This window comes from Lacerta agilis, chromosome 8, assembly GCF_009819535.1.
Source record: "Lacerta agilis isolate rLacAgi1 chromosome 8, rLacAgi1.pri, whole genome shotgun sequence".
Taxonomy (NCBI): Eukaryota; Metazoa; Chordata; class Lepidosauria; order Squamata; family Lacertidae; genus Lacerta; species Lacerta agilis.
Genome location: NC_046319.1, coordinates 62,057,794 through 62,076,877, shown reverse-complemented (window position 1 = coordinate 62,076,877; position 19,084 = coordinate 62,057,794). Strand labels below are relative to the sequence as shown.

Genomic DNA, 19,084 nt, shown 5'->3' with positions numbered 1-19,084 from the left:
CGTTCGACTTCCGAAAAGCGTTTGAAAACTGAAGCAGTTACTTCCGGGTTTGCGGCGTTCAAGAACCGAAGCATTCGACTTCCGAGATGTTTGAAAACCGAGGTACCACTGTATTTTTATTTACTTGATTGGGGGGCAGTTTCCCTCCTTTCACCCCCTCTGCCTATGCCCATGACCCATGGGCGTAGTCAGGATTTTTTGGGGCGGCTAGGACTTTTGGGGGCAGAACTGATGTGATTGGTCAGTAAATTAAGCATTTCTATTGTTTTACTTGATGGGGGGAGCTACCCCCCCCATCCTCCTTGGCTACACCCATGCCATAACCTATTTGAACTGGGGTTCCACAATTTGCCAAAAGACAAAGCCTCAAGCGCTTACCCAACATCTTAGGCTGCCACATCATCCTTGGCAAATTGTGGAAGTGTGGTTTACAGGACTCCACACTTTGCGCGTTCAGCCTGCAGCCAGCTGCGACTTGGGTCCCAGAATCTAAATCCTTCAGTAACTGAAGGTGAGCTAAGGGGAAGAAGCTTCAGTAGCATGCTATCGGGCATGTATAAAAGCATTGCCTTTTTGCCTAACAGTCTTGTATAGTGATGGAAAACGGGGTGACAGCCAGAGATCATGCATTGCCTTGGGGGAGCTGAGAATTCTTTATTCCAGGCGCTTATGTAACCAAAATGGCACCATCAAAAGAGGGCAGTATTAGTAGGTTTGAGGAAACCCCAAAGTTTGCAGAAGGGCAATTAAAAACAACAAACCCACAGCAGCTCAAAAAGAGGGGAGGGAATCCTCAAGAGTCTGCCACTTTTTTCTCCCCCACCTCACTGGTAAGATGGTACAACCGTTGCTTCAGGTTAAAATTATTATTATTATTATTATTATTATTATTATTATTATTATTATTATTATTCCCCACCCATCTGGCTGGGTTTACCTAGCCACTCTGGACGGTTTGCAGCATATATAAAACATAGAAAAATATCAAACATTAAAAACTTCCCGATTCATGACTTCCTTCAGATGTTCTGGTTCCTTACTTTTTAAGAATGCTGAACAAATATTTTTAGGAACCATCCTTTTAAAGTGCCCTGGGACTTCAGGGTAAACGGCGGGCAACAAATTACATTGTTAACAACAACAACAATAATAAGGGGATTTAAACATTTACCTTGGCAGGGTTGTTTTAGATTTTTCTTTTTGCTTTTTAGATTAGTACTAAATAAGATGTGAGCTACAACAGCCTCTGCAGCTGCCTTTCTTGTTTGGAGGCGGCCAAAAAACGTCCTCCCTTCCCTCTGGGCCAGATGGGAGATTGTTTTTTTTTTTTTTTTAAGGTTTCCGTTGCGCAGCCGGAAACCCTCTATCCAGTCGCCGTTACGCGTCCCTCTACACTTTCTTTTCTCTATGGCGCATTTCCCGGAAGCTGCCTTCTCTGACTTGTTTCAGCACCTGTCCGCCTACTCAATGGGTCCGGGTGGAGCAACAGCCCTAAGGTTAGCAAAGGGCACGCTTTGTTCTTTTGGTGCATCCTTGCTCGGGATAATGTGATAGTGATTAAGTGCTATCTGCCAGGAGTGGCCGCTTTCCATACCGCCCCTTTGGGGGCGGCAGGAGAGGAAGAAAAGGCAGAGCTTTGCTCTGCCGTCAAGTGAAGCGTCTCTGCAGCTGCTGCTGCTGCCGCAGCCGCCTCCGCCTCATCCTCCCTCTCCGAGACAGGTGAGGCCCGCCTTCCCTTCCTCCTCGTTAGGATGCAAAAGTTGTCTCTTTTTTTTGGGGGGGGGAGGAGTTGATAGAAGGAGGGCAGCCATTCCTGGGCCCTTTCTCGGCTTCCCCTCCAGCCCCATTACATGGGCAGCCTTTTCTGTGGCTTTCCCCCACTACTTCTCTCAGGACTTCCCATCTCCGTTTTTGGCACTCTCTCAGTGATTCTGACTTGAGTCCTTGCGTTGTGGCGCGGACGCCGTTAATATCTCTTGTGCTTTATGAATGTTGCAAGGGCTTCTTCAAGTGGCAATTCTTGCAACACCATGCCAGGGAGATATTGCAGGTGTGCAGCTGAGAAAGCGCGGCTCCCCGTTTGCTGGAAGCCATCCAGAGAATTTATAGGAGAGACAAGATTTGAGCTGGTCTTTCCTGATTTGCAACTGTTTATCAATTCAACTGTTTATTAATTCAGCTATCGGTCATCAGTTTGCAGAAGTGTCGCCCTGTGCACTGAGTTGCTGTTGTGTGTGCACTTGAGCATTTGTGGGGGGTTTTTTAAAAGTGTTTTGTGGGAGTGTCTTTTTTGTGGGATATTCACTTGTCTGCTTGCTCTTTATTGCTGAAAGAAAGACTTTGAAACATGTTGAGTGCCCCCAAAGGATCAATAGCTCTTTTTGAAAAGCAGGTGGTTATTTCATCAAAAAGACATTTGTGACCCCATCTCTGTCAGGTACACAGATCTAGTCAGTGTATCCCAGTAAACCCACACGAGTTAAAAGAATGAAGATGATCACAGAAGCGTTTTTTAAAAGGGATCAGGTTTCCATCATAGAACTCAGTTTGCTGCTCTTGTCTTTGTCACTGCACTACACAAAAAGGATGATGCAAGAGAACCATAGAAAGCCATGCATAAATTATTGCTGTTGTTGTTGTTGTTTATTATATTTATATACTTCACAAGATAAAGTCTGGAACAAAGTCCCTCTTGTACAAAGAAAGCTATCTTAGATGGGCTTTGCATTTTACAACATAGAGAGCCTGTTTTCTACTGTTGTAAAAGTGCTACATGGGAGATAATAATCTGTTGCCATACATTGCACTTCATAGACTTTAAGAAGCACAGGGTAGACAAGTATTACAAGTTCCCTAGTTGCTTCACTCCCAAACTTGATTGTTGTGTTTTATTTGGCAATGACAGCAGTCTGTATTCAACTTAAGAGTATTCTGGCCTTTAGTGAAAATTGTCTGGAAATTCAAACTGACAGTTCCAAACACTTCTTTATAATATACTATGCAGATGTTTGTATCCTTTAAAAAACTTGTTTTGTTTTTAAACAGAATATGATAGTCCGAAATGAATCCTGTGGTGCAGAGCAGATGCCCATGTCTTACTTGACTTGCCTGCTTTACATACTGGAAGGATGGACTGGAGTAGAACACTTGGACGAATATCTGAGTTACCTGGCCTACCTCACATGGCTCTTTGCACCATTGCTTGTAGCCTTTTTACTTCCTGCAATCATCCTCATTCTTGTATATGTCAGCATTTTTATTCTTCATATTTACAAGTTACGGACACACCTAAAAGAGGTTTATGCAAATGATTTTTGGGATGGTGCAAGACTAACAGTGACAACTATGTGGTATGTTCATGCAAGAATATGGAATGGTAAGTACATTTTTCTTATGTAGATGATATAAGCTAAATAGTCTTCAAGTATAAGGATACAAAATCCCATACTTGTTTTCAGAAGAACTTTCCCAAGCATTTTTTTCAGTAGCACTGCATAAACTACTTCGTTATTACACAGTTTCAGAGGTTCAGTATTTTCTATTCCACTTTCTAATCAATCACATTCCTATATTCAGAATGTGTATGCGTTGTAAAAAAAATCTGTTTGATTAAAGAGGAATTCTTCCACTGTAGAATGTAGCTTTATATCTTACATTCACGTATGTTTGAGGGAGGCAAATGACAATAAGGTTTATTTTGAAGGAGCTCTTTCTGAGTTGTTCGTTACTAACTAGTTGCACCATATCTTTCCTAAACTCACTGGAGTGCAAAGTGGACTTTCTGGAGATTGTAAAAAGAAGCAAAAAACAAAATCATTTTGATTTTGCACCATCTATTACCCAGATGTGTGTTTGTGCACACACCTCTGTGGTGAGGAATGCATGGTGTGTGCATAGGAATGCAGGAAAAGTGGAATTCTGTTGTGATTCATTCCTTTTAAGCAAGAACTGCACCAATCTAAGAGGGTACATGATATTCTCAAGACAATACAACAATAAACTCTTTAGCTTGTTCACTATAAATCTTGGACTACAAGGCTTTTTAGACAAGCTTCTTGTTAGGGAGAAGTCTTGTAGAATGGACAATAATGGGGATGCACCAGTGGTTTCCTTCCTTCTTCCCAGCTGCCAGAAATCAAGGTGTTCCTGTAAACTTTCAAAGAAAACAGGAACTTCACGTAATCAACTCTGTCTACTTTTCTTCTGCTTCAGACTACCTTAACTATCGTTTCCCAGTCTGGTATGTCATACTTATTGTCTGTTACTTTCCTGTGCTGTACAGACACTAATATTTAGCAACTGTATTCAGGTGACGTAGTTTGTCCTTGAAAGACAGATTTAGTCTGAGTGAATATTTAAATATTTTGAATTTATATGCCCAATGATGTGAGGCTATTTTTTTTTAAATAAGTAAATTGGATTTTTTTTACAAAAGGTTCTAAAAGATACTATGAAAGTCAATAATGAAACAATTAAAGGCTTTCTAGGCATGGTTGCCAGACTTCTTCCCTTCTTTTTGCTTGAATAATGTATGCTTATTGCAGCAAGTATATTTTAGAAGAAAATGAATAGCATGATATTGCCTCTGAGTCTGACTAATGGAATTGGTGGCAAAGTGTAGTCAGAAGTCTCTTTGCTTGAAAAACTACATTATGACCAGGAAAACAGTCTACTCAGAAGTAAGTCCCATTCAGTTCAGTGGGGCTTTACTCCTAGACAAATGGGATTCCAATCTCAGTCAGTATTTCTCCTCCTTCCCTTGCAAATAATGAATAGCTAATTAATCCTTCAAATATCCCATAGCTGAGGGGAGGACAGACTTCAGGCTTGTGGGGTCTACATTTTTTTCTATTAAAACCCGAAGATCTATTAACCACAGCCAGGTGAAAACAGACACAAGTACTTAGAATTAATAAATTCTGAACCCAGTGATTTTGAGCATCAGAACAAAACTGAACTCTTCAGTCCCTCCACACGTTAATGCATCACTTTCTGCTTCATTTCAGCACTATACAGTAATGTGGGTGTCGGAGTCATTGCTAAACAATGGGGGATTTGGGAATCCTTGCCAATCTACTTAAATTCCCCAGAAATCTGCTGGTAGATTTTGCTCCACAATGTCCCATTAATGCCCTAGCCTAGCCTAACCTGTCATATGGAGGAAAATAGTTAAATGAAGGAAAGTATACAATTAGGGCAGGAAAGGTGAACCTGTGGCCCTCTAGCTGTGGTTGTACTTGCAACTTCTCCAAGCCTGGCCTGAACTTTTCTGTCCATGACATAGGCCATGTTATAGAAATCGTCTTTATTTCTGTTCAAGCCAGCAAAACCTGTTAGCCACAAACCCTATGACCCAAATTCTAAAAAGTTGGTTGTTCAGGATTAGAGTGGCAAACTGCAAGAACCACCCACATGTGTTGCCTCTTGATTCACTGGAATAAAGGAGTGCATTAAGGCTAATGAGCAGTTTTTGCAATTGACTTGTTTAAGATTACATGTCACGTTTTCAGAAATGGGCAATATGTTGGTACTTTTGAGACTGCAGATTTGCTTGTGCCACACCAAATTTTTTATTGATAAGAAATACATTGGAAAACAGAATGAAACAAGACGGCTTGACATGGCCAACCAAGGGCCTTTTCCCTTCTCCAGTCAAGTTAATGGAGAGATTGCTGTTGCCGTTAAGTTGCACTGAGGACAAAGACAAAGGGTGCTGTCACCTGTAGAATTAATGAAGAGTTCATAGATTCATCGCCACTGCCACAGGATAAGATAGTATACCTTAAGGCAGTGTTTTTCAACCTTTTTTGGGCAAAGGCACACTTGTTTCATGAAAAAAATCACGAGGCACACCACCATTAGAAAATGTTAAAAAATTTAAGTCTGTGCCTATATTGAATATATATAAAGTAATTTTTCAATTTTTCCCACGGCACACCAGGCAACATCTCGCGGCACACTAGTGTGCCGCGGAACAGTGGTTGAAAAACACTGCCTTAAGGCAGCTTACTGTCAGGTACCATAAGAGCAGTACTAGGAAATATTTGTTGTATCAGATGCTTACATGTTTTATACTGGTGCTTAGCAATGTGAAATATTATTTTGCCAAATATGACCACCTCTTTTATTTATTTATCTCTGTGGTCTCCCTTATTCCTGACTTCAGATCTTTGTAGTTGTATACAACCTAGATAGCATCAGTTTTATAGACCCTTCTTCATCTCCTTTTTCACCTGACCACTGATACTGTGGCACAGGTTGATGAACTTGAAAGTTAATAGGAACAACAATTAGGACATCCAACAAAAGGTTGCAGTGTATCCTTGCCCCCCCCCCCAATAACAGGGTTGTTCCGTACTTGCTGGGTGCTATAAGCTGTAAGGGCTTAAGCAAGCCTGTCATTTCATAAGAAGCTAACTTTGGTAACAGGTTGTGCTTCTCTAGCAATTCATTATCCAAATTAAAAAAAGCATCCTTAGTTTTTAATACAGCACAGGACCAACTGTTGTAAAGTAGTTGTACAATACCCACAGTAGATGAAGCAGAGCCTTTAGCAAAGTGTAATGGAAGAGTGGTTTGGCCAAGATTCTTCAGGAAAAACCTGAAAGGAATGGGGGTGAGACAGCTACCCAAGGCAGATCCCAGAATAAAATGACATTGCCACCCCAAAAGGGAAAAACTAGGTTTAGAAAACCTGAATTTACAGCGGGTGGGCACAATGTAACCAAAAGTTTTTGATGTTGAAAATTATTGCAAAGACATGTTCTTTCTCGACAAAGAATGAAGTTTATGTTTTTTTTATTCCTTGTAACGGAAATTATATGTATTTTGGACATTGTGGGGGGAAATGGCTACTGGGTAGCCATTTTGTACAACTTTCCTACAATCCATAGCGGTAATAGAAAAAATTAATGAAACAAAGTTGTACATCTTAAAATTTTAAATAATAATGGTTATTATAGGTTCTTTTCGAAAGTGCAGACTTGTTTTAATGTTGGGATATTTGAATTTGAAGTTATTACAACTATGGATTTTCTACCAAATGTAATCCATTTTCTACTAGTTTTTCCACCAAAAAAAAAAACTAGGCTACAAGTGCATTTATTTTAAAAAAATTAGGCATTTGTAAAATCTTTTGAGTGCTGGTTTTTTTCCTGAAATCCTCATCATTTTATTGAGCTCTATTTAAAATTTCAAAGAGATCTGATCATTTGTTATGGAGAAGAAGAAAAAATGTACACAAGGGAATCTTGTGCCCAGGGTCTCAAGAGGGACAGACAACGCAGATTTCACCAAACGTCAAAGTACAACTATAAAATTTAAACCGTTTGAGATAGAGGGGGGAAATTTAAGGGGGTTTCAAATTTCATCAACATCCGAGATGGAGGGTGACATGACCTCATTGAAATGACGTGGAATGACCCTTTCCTTAAACTCAGGTTGATGACAGTTCTTGGATATTCTTGGATATCTATTTGGCTAAATAGTCAGGTGTTCACATGAATTTATCTTTACCTGTGTTGCAGCCCAGGGCTGGTTCAGGCATTAAGCGGAGTGAGACTGCTGCCTCAGTCAGCAGAAGCCCCCAGCAAGATTTCCAGCAAGATTTTGCTTCAAATTGCCACCATTGCTGGAGGCGCCAAGATGGCACTTCCTGTTTCGCCTTAAGCGAGTAAATGGGACACTCCACCCCTGTTGCAACCTTCCTGTTTATTGAAACATAATTATAATTAGATTATGGAACAATGAACTGAAGGTTGGGAAGTTCCCCTTTTCAGATCTTGCCTCAGGTGACTTGGTAAACAATTTTGAGTGTAGCACAATAAACATAGAAAAATTTCTAAATATTTTACCTTACCTTGCCTTAATCTGAAATGATTTTATTCCATTCTTCCTAAAGGAGCCCAGACCTGTACACTACATTAAAAAACTTATAAAATGATCAACACGGAAAGGCTGTGAAATAGCAGAACTACTAAATTCCATAGCCCATTTGTGGCCCAAATCCCCAGGTGAACATTTTAAAAATTGGTATCTGAATAGCGACAGTGTGGGGGACAACCACATTTCCTTTGGAAAGGAGTTCCATGTTCAGGGTGCTGCCACTGAGAAGGCCACTGCCTTAGACCACCACCAATAAGCCAGGCCACTGGTCCGATCTTGGAACACAGGCCTGTAGGTATTGGGAGAGCACTCATTTTAGTACTTTGCTCCTAGGTCATCTGGGGCTTTGTACACCAGTACCAACACATTAAAATAGGCCCAGTAGCATGCAGTCAGCCAGTGCAGAGTTCTGAGGATTGGAATCACTTGAATCCCATCTGGCTGCCCCTTTTAGGAGCCTGGCAACCACATTTTGCACTAACTGCAGCTTCCAGACTATATAGTCAAGGGTAGCCCCACATAGAGTGTGTTGCAGTAACCAGTCATGAGGTTATCAGAGTGTGGATTACTGAGACCTGCTGTCCAAGTCCAGGAATTGCTATAGCTGGTGAGGAGTAACTATTCCCACTGAGGCTACTTGTACTTCCAGTGACAGCTTTGAAATCTTGGAGAGCTCCCAAACCATGTACCTTTTTTCAGGTGCAGTGCAACCCCATTCAGAACAGTCTCTCCAATTCCTGGACTTGGAAAATCTAATTGTGAGCAGGTGGTTCTTAAAGATTAGCGTCTACAACTCTAGGTCCTCTTTGCAACAGCAACAACAAAGGTGGTTATTCCCCCGCTTTGCAGGTGTTTTCAAGAAGAGGGTGTGCCCATGAAGTAGTCAGTGAAATCTTTTGAGTCAGATGGGACAGATTCCTTATCAACAGAAGAATTCCTTTTGAAGGTAGAGTAATGTTGCGAGCAGATTGTCTCCACAGATTTTCATATATGTGCTTTCATGGGGTGGAGCCAATTGTATTGGAATGATCAGATTTGTTTTCAGTTGCCCACTCTACTTGCAGAAAATGTTTCTCAGGAGCGAGGCAGAGATGGAATGAAAAGGACAAAAGCCATTGCAATTTTGGCAGGACACTATAATTCCTCTACAGAACAGGAAAGTTTTCTTTGGAGATGGACTTTATTGATACTGACTGCATTTATCAAAGAGTGCACAAGTATGTTGAGGAGTAACTAAAGATTATGAGATTTAGCATATGCTGGTGGAGAAATTTAGATGAACCCCGATTCTATATGTCGCTTAATCTTTGTGTCCCAAGGTAACCATATAACCCAGATTAGAAGCTCTTACTATTTTTCATTGACAGAAGTTAGTCCAAACAAAATAAAAAATTCCTTCCAGTAGCACCTTAGAGACCAACTAAATTTGTTCTTGGTATGAGCTTTTGTGTGCATGCATACTTCATGCACACGAAAGCTCATACCAGGAACAAACTTAGTTGGTCTCCAAGATGCTACTGGAAGGAATTTTTTATTTTTTACGTATTTTGTTTTGATTATGGCAGACCAACACGGCTACCTACCTGTAACTAGAAGTTAGTCCAGTACAAGATATCATTTTAAGAGCAATGCAACTTCTGTCTAAAGTAACAATAAAGAAGTCAGCAGTTACCTAATTGGCAGACAATTCAGTCATTTATGAGGGCATTAAAAAGTAGTTCAAAAGAGACTTTCTTTCCAGTAAAGTTCTAGATCCTTCATATTGAATGGCCAGTTGTGATGTGGCCTTTGCTTGCCTGTCATTTGCAGCTGTAGTTTGCACTACAATTCTGGTGCTTCTTTGAGTAAGCTTTTGCAGTGCAAAGTTGATATCAAATGTTAACCTTCCCTTCTCTTCTTAACAGGCTATGAGTTGCATGGCCTAGAAAAAATACCTGATGGACCAGCCCTATTTGTTTTTTATCACGGAGCAACACCTTTAGACTTTTTCTACTTCGTGTCTGCTGTTCTTGCTAAGAAGAAAAAATTCATCCATGTAGTTGCTGATCACTTTGTCTTTTCATTACCAGGTAAAAACTCTGAAATGTGATTATGATGCTTGTAGATCAGTTAAGAGTACTAACCGGACATCTGAAGACATGTGTTATAGACAGGGTTTATTTGTTTGTGCACACAGGTGCATTCATACATAAATTCTGTGAGCAAATGTGCAGTTTGTAGAGTTGTAGAACAACAACTCAAAATGCAGAAATGAACACTGGCTGTGTTGGTATGTCTTTTTTATTATTATTATTTCCTTACATTTATATCCTACCTTTCTTCCACCATGGAGCCCAAGGTGGTATACATATGATTCCTAGGCAGTTCTGCATTGAGATTCTGACCAGGCCTTGGCCTTGCTTACCTGTAGCAATGTGGTAGCAACATGTGACTTCAGATCACAGACCTAGGATCCATAGCTTACCATGACACATGAACACACTCACTGAGAATGTTCTTAAATTGTGGCTTCTGCATTGCAGATTTGAAATTTGACTTACTTTATTATGATTTGCCTACTGGACTTATTTTATTATGATTTGCTTACTGGACTGAGTTCTGTCTTCAGGGTGAAAATTGGTAATAATGATCTTAAAAGGGATTGACTGTACCTTTTCTAATTGTAGCCCCTTAAAGATGGGGACAGTATAAATAACCATTCCTGAGGAATGGTTAGAAAATAAGGTGTTTCTTATTCACGGTTGCAGCCCCATACAGATGTAACACTTAACAATGGTTAGCATTTGCCATAGCTTGTTTCCTTTACCCTTTGCTAAAATTGCCAAATGTGCCATGAAATATATCTTGCTGTGCTAAGTACCCTTAGGTGAGAGTGGTGTAGGAAGACACTGTTAAACTAAATAAAATTTAATGTGACCAAATGTTAAGGTCACTTGTCAAATTATTAACTGTACCAAGAATTCTGTCTGATCACACCAAACTCTTTGAAGCTTTTAAACTTATAGAGTCTATGAAAGTTTTATGAAAAAGAATGTGTCTAATCTTCAAAACACTAACTTTTCTAGAGTGATAATAGTAATGGTGTGTTGTTGCTGTATTAGTACCATGTAAGCCCTGCAGCACTAAGCTTGAATTGGCACAAATGCACCTGAAAAGTGGAAATTAGGTAACAAACTTTGTCCTAGAGAAAAATGATGAGTCAATAGTTGTTTAAAATTATCACTAGTTTTTGTTTTGAAAGTAAACGTTTTGATTAAGTCCAATATTGACGCAGGAGGATATGAACAAGAGGTGGGTGCTGGACTGGATTTAGGTGTATAAAATCTAATTCTTTCATGGTTTTGTTCAATATTTCCATTTTTCTTTTTTGCTTACTGTTTATTCCAGATTTCTCACATGAACTCTGTTTCTTAACTCTTTGCAGGTTTCAAAATCTTAGTTGATGTGTTTAGTGCTTTGCCTGGATCACAGGAGGAATGTACAAAAGCATTAAAGAACGGACGCACATTGGCCATTTCACCAGGAGGAGTTCGGGAAGCCCTGTTTAGTAATGAATGCTACACCATGCTATGGGGAAATCGTAAAGGATTTGCTCAAGTGGCTATTGATGCAAAAGTGGTGAGTGTTTTCTGAGCATAAATGCAATATAACACTGCAGGTATCTTAACAAAACCAGCACTATAAGTGTTGGAATCTTTCTATATGTAAAATCAACAAAGTAAAGACAGATGATTTGCTTGCTCATGTTCTTCATCCAGAGAGAACTACAAGAAGCAGAGACAAGCAAGCAGAAATTGAAACAAAATGGATGCACTTAATGGCTCTTCAAAAAATGTCTGTATGGAAGCCCATCACATACATTGAGAATCTATATAAATAATGTTTACATTTATCCAAGTTGATCAGATCTTACATATTCCAAAGCAGTTGTATAAATGGTATAGTATTGTGTTAGTGCTCTGGTTCTTCTGTGTAACACCATAATGAATGCCAACAAAACCATCAATTTCTTGGAAATTACAGAACATCAAATAGAAGTAAAGTCCTGAATTGTTCCTCCTGTCTTATCTTTTGAATGGCCATCTAGACTAATGTGAATAAATGAATGCTTTATATGCAAGGCTATTACTGGAGATTTCTTAATACCTTATGTTGCTTTCAGATGTTTCGTCTGATTGACTATCATACAGTCTGAGGGCTTGATCCATCTTTTTTTGGAGGGGGGCTGTCCTGGTACAAAAAAAGCTTTAATTGTATCAGTCTTTTCATTCTGAGAATTTATTTCATTTGCCCTTAATTGTTTTAAGTAAATAGAAGGCAAAGTCTGCTTTTTCAAATTGCATTGAGGATGAAATTAAGGATCTTATGGACAAAATAATGTTCTTTAACAGGAACAGCTCACATGGAATGCTGAGAATTACCAGAAGTGATAAGATATTGATTGTGATCCTATATACCTAAATTATTAGCATTCCAATTGTTTCTGTTAGAATGTGCGGCTATGAAACACAAGCATTTGGGTGAAATAGATTCTTGTTCTAGTTGTGAGCTGAGTGGTTTGGTTTTCCTTTGAAAGTACAGATTTACTTTGAGGGTTTTTCTTACTCCAAAGCAAATTCTTTATTTCTCTCCAGAATCGCATTCTAAGTTTATAGTTGTAATAATAGGGGATTCATATTATGCTGTGGCTAAAAACTCAATTTTGTGATAGAGACCTAGGTTCAAATGCCCATTCCCATATGCATCTCATTGGGTAATCTCTTTCGCTGGACAGCTGTGAAGAGAGTAAGTGAGAAAAATTGCACTAAGCTCCTTGGAGCAAGCATAAGATACAAATGTAATTAATGAATGGTTTAGCATGGTTCTCTAGGCTTGCTATTCATTTAACTAATCCTATAATGATACAAAGTAATTGTTAGTGAGTAATCACTGAGGAATGCACTCTGTTATTTAGGATGCCTTGAGTGTGAGACAGAAACTGCTAACGCATGTCCTTCATCTTTACAGCCCATCATTCCCTTTTTCACACAAAATATTCGGGAAAGCGTTCGAACACTTGGTGGATTAAGTAAGCAACTTCAGTTTTTTGGGTTTTTATATTATGCTTTCAGCTGTTACATTTATTGCTTTCCTGATTGAACCATTGGCTTGCTATCTTTGGTGCATATAGGGGTAAGATTTTCTTTCTTGAACGATGTGGTTGACACTTTAATAATTAAGTGCTGTGAAGTGAAAATGTTTTTGTAATCCAAAACATCTGGATGGATGAGGCTGCTTTATGCTAACTCAAGCTCTACAAATCCACAAGTGTCAGTTGTCCTTTTGGAATTATTAGCAAAGCTTTAGTACCTAGATATATACTGTATTGTTCTGTGTAGCAAGGTGTTCCAGAGAAAAAAGTGTAATGCACAACCATTACAAAACATAACAGAAGGCTCTGTTGCCTTTCTACCCTCAGATCCTTTTTGTTACTTTCCTTTCTGTTGTTCTCTGCCTCCACCCTATTCATGCTCAGTCCTCTCATATGTCTGCTTCTCAGCCTAGCCTTCAACCAACCTTAGGCAGCTACCCTGATTCTGTTTATCCCATACTTTAGTTTCCATACTTCATAAGTCATCTTTTTGCTCTGCTTTCTAGTCTTCACCATACCTGTGCCTGTTTCCTGCCTTCTCTTTTTCCTAGGTGCTATACAAGAGTTTTTTCCCCACCTCACCCCCCAAACCAGGCTCTTTAAGAAAATAAATAGAGGTCACTCTTCTCATAAGGTGGCCAAAGTACTGGAGTTGAGGCTCCAGTACTTTGGCCACCTCATGAGAAGAGAAGACTCCCTAGAAAAGACCCTGATGTTGGTAAAGAGGAGAAGGGGACGACAGAGGATGAGATGGTTGGACAGTGTTCTCGAAGCGACTGGCATGAGTTTGGCCAAACTGCGGGAGGCAGTGAAAGATAGGCGTCCCTGGCGTGCTCTGGTCCATGGGGTCACGAAGAGTCGGACACGACTGAACAACAACATTGTAGTTGTTATGTAAATCTTAAAATATTAGCTAATTGCATGTATAATCAAAGATAAAGAAAAAACAAAATATAAAATATAAAAATCCTTCCAGTAGCACCTTAGAGACCAACTAAGTTTGTTCTTGGTTGGTCTCTAAGGTGCTACTGTAAGGATTTTTTTATTTTTTATTTTGTTTTGACTATGGCAGACCAACACGGCTACCTACCTGCAAAGATAAAGAAGGCAGATTAAATCTCATTTAAGGGTCTTCCTAAAAGGGGGGGGGGAGAATTTCCTGCAGTTCTCACTTGTTTAGATATAAGTTCTGTCCCTCTTACGACAATAGCACATTGACTATGGTCCTATGAGGACCTAAAGAAAGGCCAAGCAGAGAATCTATTTATCACAGTTCATGTTCCCTGTCTCATAACGCAGGTCTTTAAAAAACCAGCACTACGTTTCTAGAACAGTGACTTTTTCCTCCAAAGCAACTTTTGGAATCTCTTTCTTTTACTATGCTACACTAGGGAAGAGATGTTATATAGGACCTAATCTTTTAAAATAGCTTTCCACCTTGCAGTTTTAAGGCTTCATTCATACTTAACACTAAGCTATAGTCCTAGACTCCTGCAGTTCTCTTTTTCTCCTCACAGCCATGCAGAAGAGGAGATCATAAGTTTTTGGCTCTGTTTTCAAGTGACTGTAGTTATTCAGTATGTTGCACCAAGAACTGTGGTTAGTGTTAACTATAGTTAAGGAAATGCAGTAGGATTCCCTAAACCAGAATTCATACCAACAGTTTGTCCAGATTTGGATACTACTGGTTGATGGGAAATGGAAGCAAAAGCTTGATTGGTGGTGGGGGGTAACATTACATGCAAACGCAACCTACAGCTTGGAGGTATTTCAGCAATTACTACTTCTCTCTCATGACTTCTTGCTTAGAATCCATAATCTGTGTAACTAGCTCAGGACTGGATATACATATTCCTGAACTGTGTAACTTTTAGCTTGCACCAGTAATTTATGAGGCATTACTGCACACACGTGACTTGAAAGCCATTGTCTCCAAGATCCCTTTCAAGAGTTGCATGATTTGGGCAACAGAACTTTATTTTACCTGCTATTCTCTTAAGTATGTCTCTCCCCCCACCACTTCTTTTTAATGAACCAGAACCACTTAGATGGGTGTATGAGAACACTCGCTTGCCACTAGTCCCATTGTATGGAAACTTCCCTGTCAAACTACGCACATATGTTGGAGATCCTATTCCATATGACCCAAATGTAACTGCTGCAGAACTGGCAGAAAAAGTAAGTTTTTGTTTTCATAATGCTGAAGTAGCAAAGTTACTGTCCTAATCCTAAATAATTGTACAGTCGTACCTCGGGTCACGTACACTTCGGGTTGTGTACTTTTTGGGTTACGAACCCCGCTAACCCGGAAGCGCAACCCGAAGCATGCGTGATTCGCGCATGCGCAGACATGTTTCGCGGTCTGCACATGCACAGAAGCGGGTTTTTTTTGTTTGCGCATGCACAAACCGAATTTTTCGGGTTGTGTACTTTTCGGGTTACGTACAGCGACCCAGAACCAATTAAGTACGTAACCCGAGGTACCACTGTAGTGTAATATTCCTATGTTCTGAGTACAGTTATGGAAACATCCCAAATAGCCGTGGGATGAAGCTGGTTAATTTCATTGAATTTTGGGTGAACTGCCAAGATTGCCCAGCGGTATGCTAAATCAGTGGAGAACATTTGTGGAGGTTGTGATTTGAGAATGGGGATGGGAAAAGGTGAATATGACCTGGCTGAGATAAAGATGTAAAGAACTAAAGAAACAAGAGAGTGCAAGGACAGTAGAATAAGGAATAATGAGAGATGGGAGAAGAGTGGCACATACCTCCTTTTGAAGATAGACCTTACAAGCTTTAAAATACATTTGTTGAAACATATCCAACTTGAATCCTGCTATGCTGGACTTCACAGCCAGAAATTTCTCTTATTCCAATCTTGGCCATGATGCTAGAGTGTATTGCGACTTCTCAGCTTCAGGTTTTTCTGGAGGATTCAACCTGGCATTAGGCTGGGTTAAGGAAGAGGAACAAGTTCACCTTGCCACACATAGGGGACATTATTAGAGAACAAACATTAGACTTCCTGTGGGTTTATGGAGCTACTTACATATTTGAGTTTCGTTGCATATTTTGGGTCTGGACACAATGTTAACTATTTAGCTTTGTTACCTATATGCTATAAATCATTGGATAGAAAGCATCAGAATTCTAACTTCAACCCACCTGACAGTTGCTAACACTTCATACTCCATTTTGTGCGTTTGCATCTCACACTTATTTGGTAATTTTGAAATTAAACTGCTGGTACCTTGGGTATTATTGCTACTAAAAGGGCTAAATCCTGGTTTTAATTTTAATCTGTGACTGAGTGAAAGCTGTTACAATAATGAGCTATTTTCTTTTTGACCTTATAGGCAAAAAATGCGGTACAATGTTTAATAGACAAACATCAGAAAATACCAGGAAATGTATTTAGAGCATTGATGGAACGATTTGAAACACACAGAAAAGAAGACTAGTGTATTTTTTGGTCCACAAATAGTTGTAAAATATTTTTAAATAATGTTTATGATGTGATGTAATATTTGAGAAGAATGCTATTGTATTTTACTTTCTTTACAATTGTACAGTTTTACAGAAAAACAAATTATTTCCCCAAAATATCCTTGTTAAATCTGGGACTTGGGGATCTTACCCTTTAGGTACCAACAAAACAATTTGATATATTTTTAAAAGCACAGTTGTACCTTGGAATAAGTTATAAAATGACTTTTTTGGTTTATTGCAAATATATGGCATTTCCATACAAATTTTATTTAAACGGAAGGTAACATTTTGATGTATTTGAACATTGCAGCTGTGTCCATTTCATGTCTCATGTGGTGTAACAGAGATTCTCCAATCATGATAAAAGTCCTGAATTATATTTATTAACATTTGTGAAATGAAGATGATGCTGTCAAACTAAAACTGCAGTAATACGCATGGGTACCTGGGAGTTAATCTCACTGAACTCAATGGAGGCTGGCTTCTGAGTATACATGCATAGGATTGCAGTGTAAGAGTGCTTCGAAAAGGCTCTGTGGATGCTATAATTTTACCATGTGTAAGGAACTTTTAACTTGCATTACCTTCATTTGAAATCCCTGGAAATGCAAATTCCATCACAATTTGCTGTGCTGCAAAAGTGTTTACCGGTATTTGGAATTCCATGAACTTGCATTGCTGAGTTTTGCCTCTTTGTAGAGGGAGAGTATTCCCTCTAATACATCCCCTCAAAGGGTTAAGTTTTCTTTTTCCCCATCTTTGGTGGTGGTTGAAGGTTTAGAATTTCCATAGACACTCTATAATAAGGAAAGCAAGCAGGATTAATAGTATACAATTGCACAGTTCTTTAGCCCAAAAGAGCAGTAGTTGGATAGCCATATGCATCAGAAAAATTCCAAAACATGTTGAGTTATAGCACTTTAGAAGGATATGAATGCACTGAAAATTGCGTGGAACAATGCTGTGCCAGGTGGAAACTTTGCTAATTCACATAGCAGCCAGTTATCTCTCCCCATATATTATGAAAACTAAGTGGTGGGGGTATAGATACTGCTCCATTTGCAATGGCAACATTGAAGCCACTGAGAGTTGTTTGGGAGACTGGCTCCACTAGCCATAACATTTATTTATTTATTTCAAAAAAAATTATGCACTGCTTCCGGGTTAAAAACACGCAGTTGGAAGCTGTTTACAAAAAAAATTAAAACAAGCAAACAAAAAAATTAACAGCAGTAATGAAAAACTTCCAAAAAGGTAAAATAACAATAGACTAGAAACATATTTGAAAAACCACCTGGCGCTCTTATGTAGAGAACCTGCATTTTGGCACCAACTGCTGGCAGAAATATATGACACTATTGTGAATGTCTGATAAATATATTGCATGAAACCACAACCACACAAGCATTTTTCTGCCAAAATGGATATAGAGGCCCTGGATGCAAAATTATAGGTCAGCATGTTTATCCTTGGAATTGTATTTCAAGCTGGTCTGTAGTAAAACTAGTACTATTTAATGCTTTAATTAGGTGTTTTTTAAAAAGTACTTTTAAAATTTGATGGCTTGTTTAACATGAAGAGAGCTGGTTTTTGCTCCATAAATTGATGAGATATACTGAACTTTCAGTGATGTGACTTCTGTTTAAATACCCACCTTCAGGGTAATATCAGTAATTCTGATATTTAGCTGTAAATACTTGAGTGGTAGCTTATTTCCTAAATTTATATGCTACTTTTAAACATTCCAGAATAACTTGCCATGCTTATTTGTACTTCTTAAAATTAATATTTAGCTTATTTGTTATTCTACAAAGTTTATTTTGTAGTTTTAGCTTAAGTAAAACTACGTACATAATGGGACGCGGGTGACGCTGTGGTCTAAACCACAGGGTGTAGGGCTTGCCGACCAGAAGGTCGACCGTTTGAATCCCCGTGATGGGGTGATCTCCCGTTGCTCGGTCCCAGCTCCTGCCAACCTAGCAGTTCGAAAGCACATCAAGTGCAAGTAGATAAATAGGAACCGCTCCAGCGGGAAGGTAAATGGCGTTTCTGTGCAGTGCTCTGGTTTGCCAGAAGTGGATTAGTCATGCTGGCCACATGACCCAAAAGCTGTACGCCGGCTCCCTCGGCCAATAAAGTAAGATGAGCGCCACAACCCCAGTGTCATCCGCGACTGGACCTAATGGTCAGGGGTCCCTTTACCTTTAAAACTACTTTTAAAATTGCCTGGAGCAAACTCCAGCTGAAGATGCTGTAAAATAGACTTTTTCAGTATATTTGAATACTAATCTGAGTTTGAAGACAGGAGTGCCTGGTGTGCTCTGGTCCATGGGGTCACGAAGAGTTGGACACGACTAAACAACAACAACAACAATCTGGTGTTTTTTTTACCACTTTATTGAACTTTATTCATGTTTAACAATTTCACAACAAAGTTAAAACATTCCATTCAACTATTTAGAAACATATAATCAAATCCTAAATGAATAATAATAATAATAATAGAAAAGGAAAAAAAGAAACAACAATCTGAATTGATTTGGAATACGTGAAATTGAGCTTTACATTACTTTTTAGG

The 19,084-nt window shown here is 39.1% G+C and overlaps 1 protein-coding gene across 3 annotated transcripts; it reads left to right on the top strand.

The window, feature by feature from the left end:
* The first annotated feature begins 1,474 nt into the window (after positions 1-1,474).
* LOC117051468 (transmembrane protein 68-like) lies at positions 1,475-17,721 on the top strand. 3 transcript variants are annotated; one of them, XM_033157868.1, is made up of 7 exons: positions 1,475-1,496; positions 3,046-3,376; positions 9,789-9,953; positions 11,309-11,502; positions 12,892-12,952; positions 15,054-15,193; positions 16,374-17,721. In XM_033157868.1, exons 2-7 carry the CDS (start codon positions 3,049-3,051, stop codon positions 16,476-16,478), a joined length of 993 nt encoding a protein of 330 aa, XP_033013759.1. In that variant the 5' UTR covers positions 1,475-1,496; positions 3,046-3,048; the 3' UTR covers positions 16,479-17,721. The 3 variants fall into 3 exon arrangements, with proteins under 3 accessions (XP_033013759.1, XP_033013758.1, XP_033013760.1); XM_033157867.1 differs by lacking the exon at positions 1,475-1,496 and adding an exon at positions 1,542-1,719; XM_033157869.1 differs by lacking the exons at positions 1,475-1,496; positions 3,046-3,376 and adding an exon at positions 8,966-9,101.
* Positions 17,722-19,084: the final 1,363 nt, after the last annotated feature.

Bases quoted from the DNA above. Each gene is read 5' to 3' on its own strand.
- LOC117051468 (XM_033157868.1), top strand. From the start codon at position 3,049: ATGATAGTCCGAAATGAATCCTGTGGTGCAGAGCAGATGCCCATGTCT. The intron at 3,377-9,788 runs GTAAGTACATTT...TCTTCTTAACAG, and splicing joins TCATGCAAGAATATGGAATG to GCTATGAGTTGCATGGCCTA. The intron at 15,194-16,373 runs GTAAGTTTTTGT...TTGACCTTATAG, and splicing joins CTGCAGAACTGGCAGAAAAA to GCAAAAAATGCGGTACAATG.